Source organism: Schistocerca americana, chromosome 2, assembly GCF_021461395.2.
Source record: "Schistocerca americana isolate TAMUIC-IGC-003095 chromosome 2, iqSchAmer2.1, whole genome shotgun sequence".
NCBI classification, from domain to species: Eukaryota; Metazoa; Arthropoda; class Insecta; order Orthoptera; family Acrididae; genus Schistocerca; species Schistocerca americana.
Genome location: NC_060120.1, coordinates 433,075,132 through 433,089,378, shown reverse-complemented (window position 1 = coordinate 433,089,378; position 14,247 = coordinate 433,075,132). Strand labels below are relative to the sequence as shown.

Genomic DNA, 14,247 nt, shown 5'->3' with positions numbered 1-14,247 from the left:
AATGCTCTTGCAGACAGCAATTCCTCACATTATGAATTTCAAGCAGAATGTTACAAGAATGTTACCCGTGCATTTACTCTCATTCCTTCAGTACAAAACTCTAGTAACAATTACTGCAAAGTAAGAGGAACATATTACCGGAAATTATTAACTACTGCAATTTTTTCCAAACCTGAAATCAGCTTCATCTCAGGGCTTATGTCACAAACAAAATTCTTTGAAGAAGAAAACTCTAATTTACTGCACCAGTTACCTTTACATAGCGAGGTTTACAATAAGGAGCACATCTGGTTCCTTTGGCCTTTTGGGAGATTAATTTTTTTGAAGACAATAATTGACATGCAATTACAGCAAATTTTGAGCGATAATTGAAAATGCTCAATCATCTCCCAAAATTCCACTCATGTTGTAATTACATTCACTTAGTAAGATTTCAACAAGACAATGTGACACGCCACATAGTATGAACAATGAAACATACCCGGGGCCAGGGCCTTAACATCCATAATACCAAAATCTCCAAGGATTTAGATACTGGCCTTGAAACCTTTCATTGTGTTAGTATGAGAAATGTTCAGGGAATGTAACATCAAATAACTGTAAGGTGGTATGGCCTCCCAGCTCATCAAATTTAGTATCTTGCAATGACTACTTACGGAGTATTTAAAGTGCAGGAACAACAGCAACCGCCCTCATGCAACTGAAGAAAAAAATATGCTATACAAACAATGATCCAAATTCAAGGGAAATTCTAAAGAAAACTATGAATGCTCTTCAAAATGCTGGGAGTGTATAGAGAAAAACAAATCACCTCACTGACAACCTAAAATAGCATATAAAAAGGTATTATATCAATGTCCCAAAGCTGTACACATTTTTTGTGTTAGGTGAAAATAAATTAACATTACTATATATTTACGTTGTGTAGTTAATTTTACAACAACATTTATAGCATGTATTATAGAAAATTTTACTATTAAATTAAAACTGTCTTTTTGATATTTTAAATAATATCACAAATAGCCATCACAAACCCAGAAGTTCCAGAGTTCCTTTCAAAGTAAATTCAACTCTTGATTGCAGAGCAACATTCTTGGAGTCCAAAACGCAAGAGACAGGGAAGTCAGCTTGAGTGTCAAACCAAAGGCTTTCCATTGACCAGCACTCATAATGCAACAAGAGGACAATGGATTAATGATGGAAGAATGCTTCTTATGAACTTCAACAATTTTTTTTCAACACCCGAGGCTCAGAAGTAAACAAAGCCTTGCAAACATTAAAAAGTGAGGTCCACAACGTGTTGATTGTATTTAATATTTTACAAGTTTATAGACCATATATTGGATAATGAGATATTACTATAAGTTTCTCTATTTAGTAATCAGTAAGACGCAAGGCACAATGGACAAGTAGTGCTAACCCACAAGAGTTTATTTTGAATTATTGCTTTTTATATGTTTGGTTAAATTCAAAGGCAAGAACATAAATACAATAAGACAAAATAATTTATATAGTAGACAATGCTTTCTCCTCCTCAGGGGACACCGCCTTAAGGTAGCACTATCTGTGCTGGCGAGGTGGTTTGTGTGCTCTGGATCCAGAGGACTATGCCGGCAGTAGCTTAGCTAACAGCAGGGTTATCCATGCCGGACAGACCAAAGGGGAGGAGCCAGACGAAGTGTGTCCCACAATGACCTATCATTAGCCTACCTATATCCTATCCTAAACCTCTCCTTTTTCCTTACCATTATCAACCCCTTGCCAGGGATATGGCGAAGCCCTTAACGTCAGCTACGGCAGAGAAGAACTTTGTTTGTACGACGCAGCTGGTGGAGGAGGCACCCTTTCCCTCCTAAGGGCAAATGAGGAGTGGAACCACTGCCTTGTGGCGAACAGGGATCTTCAAAGGCCGAGGGAGTAAACCCTGAAAGAAAATCCTTGGATGCATTAGGCTTAGCAGGCCATCAGATGAGAAAAAGTTGTCATTGCTTTCAATCAAAGAACGAGCCTCGGGTTAAAAATACCTAATGTAGACAGCACTTCTTGTTTCCCTGGAACAAATGACAGCTCTTCACAGCCTTAAGAAAAATCAAGGAATGCAAGAAGATACACTAAACAAGAACAGAGAACTAGAACCCAACAAAAAGACAAAAACAAGTTGAAAGTGGGAACATTATATGTAATAACTTTGACAGGAAAGACTGAAGAAATTGTAGACATGATGGAAAGGAGAAAGATTCATGTCCTTGGATTGAATGAGACCAAGTGGAAGGGAAAAAAACTAAATTGCTGAGAGGTGGGTACGAATTATACTGGCAGGGTCACAATAAAGTGCCAAAAAATGGAGTGAGATTTGTGTTTCACAAAGACATTGGCCAAGTTACAGAGGTGAGCTTTGTAAGTGAAAAGAGAATTAGAACAAGAGTGAACTTGGGAAAGAATAGTTTTAATATACTCCCAAGCGTATGCACCTCAGCAAGGGTGCAATGAGGAAGGAAAAATGAAATTCCTTGAAGAACTTGAAGACTGAGTAAGAGAAGGTAACATTATGATAATTGCCGATCTGAATGCTCAGATCGGCATGGCTAGAAATGAATATGAGGAGGTGCTGGGCCATTTTGGATACGGAAGACGAAATGTTGAGGGTGAAGAAACTCTAAATCTGTGCATAAGGAGTCATCTTTTAGTGAAGAATCATTTTTCAAGAAACACAATAGCCATAAGATTTTGGTTGTTATAGACAATATATTAACGGACAAATTAATTGGAGGAAAAGTAAGGGACACTAAAGTCATACCAAGTGAGCACTTTGATAGCGACCACAGGTTACTAGTAGCTGAGCTAAATTATATGGAAAGTTTGAATGCTGTACAAAGAATTTCAAAAATTTAGGAGTGGGAGCAGAAAGATGAAGAAAACAAGAAAAGTTTCCAAAATCTAGTAGCACAAAAATTGCCAAAAACTGAAAGGGGTAGTGTAGAGGAGTGGAGCCTATTTAAAACATCAATATTTAACTGTGCTGTGCACATATGTGGCAAAACAAAGGGTAAAGTGAAAGACAAAGAAACCAGCTGGTAGAATGATAGAGTAAAAGATGCAATTAAAAAACTTAATACGATAAAGAAAAACATGGAGTTTGAAAAAAGAAATCAGAACCAGGGGCTGGTACCAGAAGATGAACACAAAGTGACAACACTGGAGAAGGAATACCGACAGAAGAAACTCCAAGCAAAGAAAATTGTGAAAGAAGAAAAGGAGAAGAGCTGGGAAATATTCAGCCAGAAACTAGAGCAGGATAGCAAAGGGTGCCAAAAACTGCTATATGGGTTATTGAAAAGTAAAAGATATGATAGAGAAGACATAAAAGCAACTGAAACAGAGGATGTGGATATTATCAGAGACATGGACAGTATCAGAAAAGAGATGAATTATTTTGAATCTTACTGAATGGGGAAGGTTCACAAGAAAGTGACACTGAAGTCATTGAATTAGAGGAAGAGCAGCATCCAATCTCTTGGTTAGAAACTGAGAATTCCCTGAAACAGATGGAAAGTGGGAAGGCAGCTGGGGTAGATGTAGATGAGCTGACAGTGGATATGATTAAAGTCGCAGGAATCCATGGAATACAATGACTACACTGGGTGCTGGGAGTGATATGGAAAGAAAAAGTGCCGGACAAATGGAAAAACAGGAATTATAATACCATTGTTCAAGAAAGGTAATAGAAAGAAATGCACCAACTACCGAGGAGTCACACTGTTTATCACACTACCACAAGATAATGGAAAAGGTCATAGAAAAAAGATTGTGGAAAATTCTAGAACACCAATTAGACGAACAACAGCATGGGTTCAAAAGTAATAGGGGAACAATAGATCTCATTTTCTCCCTCCATCAGTTAATGGAGAAATATTGGGAAAAAAGAAAGGACTTTATAGTAGTATTCGTGGATTTGGAAAAAGCATATTACAGTGTACCAAGGGGTAACATATTGGAATGCTTGAGAAAACAATGATCCTGATTCATTAATTCAAAAAGTCCAGATGCTGTATGATGGTTGTGAGAGCAGTGCACAAGTAGGAGGTGGAAGATCAAAATGGTTTAAGACAAAGAGAGGTGTTCAGCAAGGCAGTTCGCTTTCCCCTTTACTCTTCATTACACTTGTGGACACCATCATGAAAGAAATCAAGGAAGAAGAAACTTAAGATCTCAACGCTTTTGTTTTTTCTGATGACATCACCACTTGGGGAGACGGAAATGGAGGTTCAGAGGATACTAGCTTAATGGAACACAAAATTTAAAAATTTCAAGTTAACTATGAGTAGAAACAAGACAGTGGCAATGTAGATAAGCAGGACACCCACACCTTGTCACATCATGCTGGAGGGGGAGAAAGTTGAATGTGTGAAAAGCTTCAATTATCCGAGTAGCATCACATAATGGGACAGAAGTTCCAAACTAGAAGTCAAACAGAATAACAAAAGGATCTAGCGTCTTCCACCAAATATGAAATCTAATCTGGGACAAGGAAGTCCCTCAAAGAGCCAAACAGACCATGTATACAACTTATCTCCTGCCAATCATGATGTAAGCCTATTGTCCACAGGCCTGTGTCATAAATAAGAGAGTCAAATACAAGCACTTGAAATGGAGTTCATTAGGTCAGCTCCACACAAAAACTAGAAGACAGAGAGAGAGTCAGGAATGATTATGTAAGGAGAGACTTTTAAGTGACATTGACTGCAGAGGAGAGGGTGAGTGCTTTGAGATTGAAGTAGTTCGGTCATGTGAAGCCAATGCACCCAACTAACTCCAGGCCAGTACTTGGAGATGGAGGTACCAGGAAGAAGACCAATTGGGCTGCCTAGAAAGAGATGGACAGACCAGGTTAAGGAAAATCTCAAGAGGAGAGGAGTAAAAGGGGATGTAGTGGAGAGGAAAAAGCTATATCAGGACAGAAACCAATGGAGGCATATCGTTCACAAAAAAAGTTACTACCCGGCTCGCTGGGAGGAAATCCTGATGATGATGACGATGCTTTCTAATGGCACATAGAAAATTACTAGGTGCTACGATTTGATGCACTCACAAACACAACGGGTAATAAGAGAAGACTAATCTATGTTAAATTGCGGGTTACAACATTTTTCTAATGGCCCCTTCAAACCAAAGTGCCATGTGCAGAGTAACTACAACTGCATTTATCTTTGCAGAGAGCAGTAGGACAACGCAAAGTCATTCCTCACCAAGGTCATCCTTAATGCAATCTTCTACTGCAGCAGAACCAGCAACTTTCAAATGAGTTTGAAACAAACATGAGAATAGTAAATTAAGCAACTTGAGCTCCAAAGTATGATTGACTATGCTATTGGTAAGACTAGATAACTCTCCATCCAGTCCAGATGATAAAAGCTGGATGAGGCCCAGAGGTATCAGTGTAAGTTAAAAAGAAATGCCTCCTCCTCCCCCTCCTCCCCTCCCAAGCTAAAAGTATCAAACTTTTAGTAGTTATCTGTGAAGCATTCGAAACATAGTGTTGGAGTTTCAGATGCTCCTAAAAGGAGGTGAAGCTCACACAATACTAGGTACACGGAAGCTGGTTAAAACCTGAAGCTGATAGTTACATTTTTGGGGAAAATTTAAGCAAGTACCAAAATGATAGGCTCATGAGAAATGTCGAAGTCGACAAGACGGAAATTGAAGCTGCATGTGAGATTGCTTGGTCAATACTCAGGGATGGGTATAAAATTATAACTACATTACTTTATCCACCTTCAGACTCGCCTCCTCACACAGGCTAAGTGAAAACATTAAAGACACCTTTATCTATACCGACCAAAAATAATTTTCCTGTGTTGCAACTTCTACAACTATTACTAACATCATGAAGCTGAATGCTGAATCCTCGTATCTTGTGAAGGGCCTCTAGAATTGTGAGCAACCTCAAATAATTAGTAAACTATGAAAATTTCAATAAATGGATTTAAATTTTATAAAATGATTGTTAATTCCTAATTGTTGCCACCCACAGAAATATACAATTACAGATATACAATTACAGATATACAATTACAGATATACAATTACAGATATACAATTACAGATATACAATTACAGATATACAATTACAGATATACAATTACAGATATACAATTACAGATATACAATTACAGACGTCACAAAGCAGCACTCATAGAATGGAAAACAGTGACACCGTGCAATATCCCTGACAGTAGGTGAAATCTCAGTCTCTTGACTTTTTCCCTCATTAATTCACATTTTCCAGTTTGCTATTTTAGAGAGTGCAGCAGAAACAATTTTCTGTTCGTGAGCGAGCAAACTACAAACAGGAGTTGTTTTCAAAGATAACCATCCAAGTCATAGCAATTTTCAAGATGTTTGAGGAACCATCAACAAAAATGATCTGTAACTATAAACAATTTAACAAGATTAACTGTAACAAATTCTTGCATTATCAGTTCCTTTAAATGTCCAATAACTTCACTGCAAAATTGTGTCGTTAATTTTTATATTCTATAGGACGAAGAAAAATAACTTTAGAATGAATAAGATGAACTTGTGTGGCAACTTACGTCACAATATATAAATATCAGATAATACTTGGAATACCAGAACAGACTAACACTTGACCCATATTACTGTTAGGAGAGCCTTAACAATAATTTGCGTTCATAATAAATGTGTGAATCATATTCTTCATCACTTTATTTGAATTATTTGTAGTACTTCAAAAAGTGAGTATTAACATATGCAACACCCTGTACTACAGTAGAAAAAGTCAAGTAGTTAAAAAGCTGTTTAACACAATTCTTAATAGGCCTAACAGTAACACCTTTAACGTTCTAAAGAAAGTTTAGTTATAAACACCATTACCTGTGCGACAAAGTAACAAAACTAGCTAACCAAAGTTGTGCTTTGGGGAGAGAAAACTTGACATAGTCCCTAGATTCCATTACGAATTGCTATGGTGTAGTGTTGTAAACAAACACTACAATACAAAGATGCTTGTGAGCTGCAATAGCAACAAGACTAAATATGACAGCTAACGACATTGTAAATGTTAAAGGTGTTTGTTGCACTGTGGAACGAACGCTGTTCTCATTGATGCAGCACATGCACTATCACAGGTAAGTCAACTGTGTTGTTTGTTACCTCAGCGACCTAACAATTCTTCACTGTCTAGAAGTCCGCAGATTATTAAACACAAAGCATAAGTTATCTTCCCCCGATTTTATTGTGTATCTACTTACTGTATTTAGATGTTCAATAAGGGTATAAAACAGTTATTCCTGCAGGACTAAATTTTCAAACATGTCACATGAATTTGCTATTTATGCAACAGTACTTATACTGTTACAGTCATATAGAAATAAATCACTGATAAAAACGAATTTCTCAATTGTGTTCAGTATATTGCAGTCCAGAGCCTAAATAAATTTTCCTTTTTCCTTCTTATGTAGGTTGCATTAAAACTTTTTCTCCACCATTAACCCCATTTAACATAATTTTTACGGCTATGTTCTGTAAACAAATGACTTCTTGCACTATCAACCTTACAAAAGAGTTGCCAAGCAAAATCACAGCTTAAGACAATAGTTGCAATAAGTAATTACAAACAACTGTGGAAATTACCTGGAACCAGTGTCCAAAGCCCATTTATATTTTCTATGGTTAACTCGTGCAGTAGCCATACCTCCTGTCAGCTGTACCATTCAACTGCCAACAAAAAATTAACAAACACGCTCGTCAGAGATTCACCTGACTAAACAGCATGCGTTCGTTGTCTGTGACCGTCACAGGCGTCTAGCCCCAGCAGAAATAGGCACCCTGGCGGTAGCCATTTCAGCAAACGAATTACACAAGTCATTATATCTCCAGTTGGTACATTCATTCCAGTTTTGAAAGTTATTGCTCCCTTTTTATTCTTTGAAAGGGAGAACCTGTCAACTTCATTCTCGTTATTTACATATATTAATGAAAAATGACAATAAGCTTCTAAGGTAAACAAGTGTATTCAAGTATTTATAGTGAACAAGTGTGTTATTATTTTATTGCCAGGGACTTTTTATTCATTTCAAAATTATCATGTATTTCTAGCAATGATAGTCCGCATATTTACTAAGCCGCAGATTTAGCGTTTCAAAGAGCTGTGGGCAGCACTTTGACTTGAGCAATATCTATGCAATTTATGACTGACTGCTTGTCACGCTGTAAACGGGAAATTATGCCATTTTATTGATACGATGGACGATTCTGAGATGTACCGGGTCAAAAGTGGATGCGAGCCTTCACAGAACTGAGCCGAAATAGTGTCTCCAGGCTTTGCTCTGCGCATCCTTGTACAGCCCTTACTGACCTACAGAAAATGACTTCTCTGTCGCCCTGGAGTGCTCATTCCGGCGACGATTCCCAGCCAAGTTAATTGTACGATATTTTTACCGACCACCCGTTTCCTCCATGACAGTTTTAAAGTCATTCAAAGAAAGTGTACGGTCAGTAACGGACAAATATCTAGATCATGCAATATTAGTTGGAGGTGACTTTAACCTACCACGTGTAGACTAGGACGTCTATGGATTCACTGCAAGGTGTACAGGCAGACAGTCTTTTGAAGTACTTTTGAACACATTTTCCGAAAACAGCCTTGAGCAGCTAGTTCGATAGCCCACATGCAGTGGATATATTTTAGATCTTGTAGCTACAAACAGAACTGACTTTACCGACAGCATCAGTACGGATAGAGACAGTGGTAGTGATAATAACGTCGTCATAGTGACTATGGTTACTGAATTTGATAAATTAGTGATGAAGACTGGGAGAGTATTTCTGCTAGAAAGAGGATGTAAGCATGCCACATAGACAATGAAATGACATCGTTCAGTTCCAGTATGATGAACACAGAAGAATTATGGACAAAGTTTAAACGGATTGTAGATCGTACTCTGGAGAAGTACGTCCTGAGTAATGGGATTAAGGGCGGAAAAGAGCCACCGTGACTTAACAACGGAATTCGAAAAATGCTGAAGAATCAAAGGCCGCTGCACACTCCTTTTAAAAGAGAACATGAAAGTGACGACAGACGAAAGTTACTAGAGATCCGTGGGTCAGTAAAATGACTGATCCGCGGAGCCTACAACTACCATGGCCATACCTTCGCAAAAGGTCTTGCCTGCAACCCGAGAAAATTCTGGTCCTACGTAAATTCGCTAAGTGAGTCTAAGGCGTCTCTCCAGTCGCTCATTGACCAGTCTGGTGTTGCAGTAGAAGATAGCAAAAGAAAAGCCGAAGTTTTAAATTTCGCGTTTAAGAAATCATTCATGCAGGAGAATCGTACAAGCATATCATCTTTTGACCAACACACAAACTCACGTATGGAGGACGTAGTAATAGGCATCCCTGGCATAGAAAAATAACTGAAAGAAATGAAAACAAATAAACCGCCAGGTCTGGATGGAATCCCAATTCTGTTTTACAAAGAGTACTCTACGGCACTGGTCCCTTACTTACTTGCATTTATCGCGAATCTGTCCCCCAGTGCAAACTGGCAAGCGACTGCAAAATAGCGCAGTTGACTCCTGCATATATGAAGAGTTAAAGAACGGACCCACAAAATTACAGCCAATATCCTCAACATCTCTTTGCTGCAGAATTCTAGAACATATGCTGGGTTCGAATATAATAAATTTCCTTGAAATAGTAAAGCTTCTGTCCATGAATCAGCATGACTATAGATAGCATCGCTCGTGCACAACTCGTGCCATTTTCTCACACAGAACTATAGATGAAAGCCAACAGAAAGAGTCCATATTTCTAGATTCTCGAAAAGCATTTCACACAGTGCCCCATTGTAGAATGTTAACGAAGGTATGAGCATATGGAATATGTTCTCAAATATGTGAGAAGCTTGGAGACTTCTTAAGTAACAGAACCCAGTATGTTGTACTCGATGGCGAGCATTCGCCAGAGGCAAGAGCATCGTCAGGAGTGCCCCAGGGAACTCTGATAGGACTGTTGTTAACTTTTATATACATGAATGATCTGACAGAGAGGGTGAGCTGCAATCGGCGGCTGACTGCTGATGATGCTGTGGTGTAGAGATGGGTGTCATCACTGAGTTACTTTAGGAGGCTACAAGATGACTTAGACAAAATTTCTAATTGTGTGATGAATGGCAGCTAGCTTTAAATGTAGAACCATGTAACTTAATGCAGATGAGTAGGAAAATCAAATCTATGATGTTCAAATATAGCATTAATAGTGTGCTGCTTGACAGAGTCACATTGTTTAAATATCTAGTGGTAACACTTCAAAGCAACATAAAATGGAATGAGCATGAAAAGATTGTATTGAGGAAGGAGAATGATGGACTTCGAATTATTGGGGGAAGTTCATGAAAATGGGGTTCATCTGTTAAGAAGCCCACTTATAGGACACTATTGCGATCGTTCTTGAGTATTACTTGAGTGTTTAGGATCTGTATTAGGTCAGATTAAAGGAAGACATTGAAGCAATTCGGAAGTGGGCTGCTGGATTTTTTACTGTTAGGTTGGAACAACATGCAAGTGTTATGGAGATGCTTTGCAAACACAAATAGGAATCCGTGGAGTAAAGACCGCATTCTTGAGGAACATGATTGAGAAAATTTAGGGAGCTGGCATGTACATAACACATAAGATCTATAAAGATAAGATAAGAGAAATCAGAGCTCATAATGGAGCATATAGTCTTTTTTCTCTTGTGATGTTTGCATGTGAAACAGGAAAGGAAATGGCTAGTAGTGTTACAGGCTTCCTTCCACCACACACCATATGGTGGCTTATGGAGCTTGTACGTAGATGTAGATCATAATCTTGACTGTAATAGTCCCACCTGACATCCAGCACTAATATTCACAATGAAGCTCCCTTTTCCTGCAGCACAACTTAATCATGACAGCGCTTTTCCATGTTGGGACATATTAACAGTGGCGATTTGCTGAGTCTACATATACTTTTATGCAGAAGCGCTACTGTACTATACTGAAGAACAGAACCATGCCATACTGCATGTATGTATTGTAGTTCTATAGGCCTACATCTATGAAACCAAACACAGCTGAATATGTATTTTCCAAACTTCACTCCTTGTTTCTCCCCTTTGAGAAGTATTAATATATTATTTTTGAAGGTTATTTTTGTTTATATCCCACACGATTTCCCCAATCATTAGGATTTCTTTTTTCTGTTTCAGGTTCTTAACTTTAGGTGTCAATCTTATTGGTATAGGAATAAAAATCTTTTCTTTTCTGAAAACTACTCATTGGATACCATTATTTACATTTTATTTTAAGAAGGACGTAATTTCAAACTGTTGGGTTAAGAAAATGTAAATCTAAACTGAAGTGTTTCCTCATGAGGCGCTCCATCTATTCTGCCGAGGAGATACTTGAAGAATTAAGCTGGTTCCTGTATTATACTGTTGATTGTGTTTATGTAAACTTAAGGCTTGTCATCTTTTTAGGATTAATAAACATTTTATTTTATTTATTATTACACTTCTGTCGTAATTTCATGTACAGACAAGTTCCATGACCATGGAGATTTGCTACTCAAGTAGGGCCTATGGAGCTAAACATGTAAAATAAAATAAACAAATGAATAAAAGGAGAGTAGGTCACTCCCTTGCAGAGTGGCAAAAAGTACAGTCTGCTGATGAGGATGTGGTGTATCATATAAGATGACAAAGTTTCGACTACATGTTGTGGTTCCACTCACATTGCAGGAAGAAGTGTTAAAGCAGGGACATGATCACATATTATCTGGTCATGGGGGCTGTAGAATCACAGAAGAGCTGAATATTCCTGGTGACGTAGGCATATACAAAGCGTGGAGCAGTATGTTATGATCTGTGAACTATGTGCATAGCAGGCTGAGTTGAGTTATCAGCATATTCCACTGTGAAGGTTACCAGAAGCTAGTAAGGTTTCTGAAGTGATTGGTATGGACATTTTATGACCTTCTGGACAAATGCCATTGGAGTACTATTGTATTCTGGCTATAATAGATCACTTTTCACGAAACATAGTAATGGCAGCTATCCTGAATCAACAAGCCATCATTCTATCACAGTCTGCCCCCAGTAGCTGAGTGGTCAGCGTGACAGAATGTCAATCCTAAGGGACCAGGTTCCATTCCCAGCTGGGTCGGAGATTTTCTCCGCTCAGGGACTTGGTGTTGTGTTTTCCTAATCATCATCATTTCATTCCCATCGAAGCACAAGTCACCGAAGTGGCGTCAAATCGAAAGACTTGCACCTGGCAAACGGTCTACCCAATGGGAGGCTCTAGTCACACGACATTTACATTTTATCCTAGCACAGGAAATGGATAATAATGGGTTACTGAAGTTTGGTGTTCTATAAACATTAACCATAGATCAGCACACAATTTTCATATCGGAACTGACGAAGTAATTGTTTCATCTATTATGTATTCATAAGACGAGGAAAACCCATTACATCCTCAGGCAAATGGCACAACAGAGGGTGCATTGGAGTAGGAAAAATACTGAGTAACTATGTAAATATCCAGCACAATTATTTGACTATTCTGTTGCCATATGTTGTCATTGCCTGTAATTCTAACATCCATGAAAGTACAGGCCTGTCACCATATCAGTAGTGTATGGTCGGAAAATGGTGTTTACTATTTGAGATTATCAAACGTAGAGTAGCAAAGAATGGATAACCAGTGTGAAATTTTGCAAGGGCGTTATGAGAAGTGTGGAAGTATGCATGGAAACGCAATGCAAAGACTATCTAATGTCAGGAGCAAATGGGACTGTGCAGATGAAAACTACTGGAGTATTAGGTATGGCAAATGGTGATGTAAACGAGTCCATACACTCCAAAGGGGAAAAAATGAAGAAATTCGTCACTCGGTATCAAGATCTTTACCAAGTAATTGAAGTGTCTCTCCAGTGAGCGTTAAGGTACAGCTTCTGACACAAACAAAGGCATACATATCAGAAATGTACATATTTTCTGGGGCATGCCAAATTCACTGCTGCCATTACTAGCATGTGGGGACAGTAAGAGGAGGTAAAGACAGATCACATCCATGAAAGCTACATACACATTACCATATGCTTGAAGGCTATGAAAGCGATAGTGTACAGAGAATTTGGGTTTCTTAGATGTTGTCTGATATACCACAGGAATGAGAGTTTGGGGAGTGGATGCCAGAAGTGCAATAAGTGTTTTGTGTTATTCACAAGCATTTATTTTATGAGGAGTTTTACTTTGTTTATGTGTATTTGCTTGATATGTTAAATTTTGGTTTATAATAGGAGGATAGCACTGTGTGTATGGGCTGAAAAAACAATCTCATACTCCTGGTGTCAGAGCAAACACTTGGCCGACTTACATCCAAGGCTACCCCCTCTCCCTCACCCTTTGTGGATCCACTGAGAATTGTTCAAGGTCACCCAGGAGAATCACCCAGCAACTGTGTGACTTTCATCCAAGGGCATGACGAAATTCGATAGTCATCATCTGACATAAAAATGACGGAAAACACCTCTCAGCCAATGGAAGCATAATGAACTGTCGGAAATGCCAATGGACCAATAGGAAATGAGCTCTCATCTCCCCTCCCTTTGTTATATTATGAATCCAGTATTCCAAGCCCCGTGTCTGAACTCCATTTTGAGAGGATGGTGAAATGCAAGTACCAGCAACAGTGGCCAGCCAGCACCCTCTGCCATAAGAGGAATGAGACTGGAAGTAAGTATCAAATAGTAATTATTACTATCGTTACTAACAAATATAGATTAGAATATATACTTATGATTTGTCATTGTTTCTTCAACACAGTGCACACCTGAACCCATGGTAGCAGAGCTACTGGATTAGGACAACCACATACTATTGGCCATAATGCCGCAGCAGCAACAGCTGCAGATAGTGTTCCTGATATATTGGACTTGGTATCTTTCAGCTATACTGTGCAGCCATCTTCATTCAACTATCCTGTGCTGCAGCAGCAGCGACCATCACCACTGCAGCTCACGGAACTGCTGGAATGTTCTCCATAAACAGTACTATTGTTCAAAAGCACAAACAACATTACTGCATGTGGATCTAAACGTCTAAATGAGTGTCTGGATCCTGATGATGACTGCGCTGTGGTTATTAAAATTGAAAACGCGCAACGTGTTGATTCTAAAGTTCAATAGTCATGATTCGAGT

The 14,247-nt window shown here is 38.6% G+C and overlaps 1 protein-coding gene across 2 annotated transcripts in view; it reads right to left on the bottom strand.

Annotated features, from left to right (window-relative positions):
* Positions 1 to 7,803, bottom strand: part of LOC124596620 (ER membrane protein complex subunit 4) — a 64,601-nt gene extending 56,798 nt beyond the window's left edge. The window contains exons 1-2 of one of the 2 annotated variants that reach the window (XM_047135846.1): positions 7,654 to 7,754; positions 657 to 700 (exon numbers count right to left, since the gene is read on the bottom strand). In XM_047135846.1, coding sequence (XP_046991802.1) covers positions 657 to 700; positions 7,654 to 7,677 — 68 coding nt within the window. In that variant the 5' untranslated portion in view covers positions 7,678 to 7,754. Of the gene's footprint in view, positions 1 to 656; positions 701 to 7,653 lie in introns of both variants that reach the window. The other variant, XM_047135845.1, reaches the window with a different exon arrangement.
* Positions 7,804 to 14,247: the final 6,444 nt, after the last annotated feature.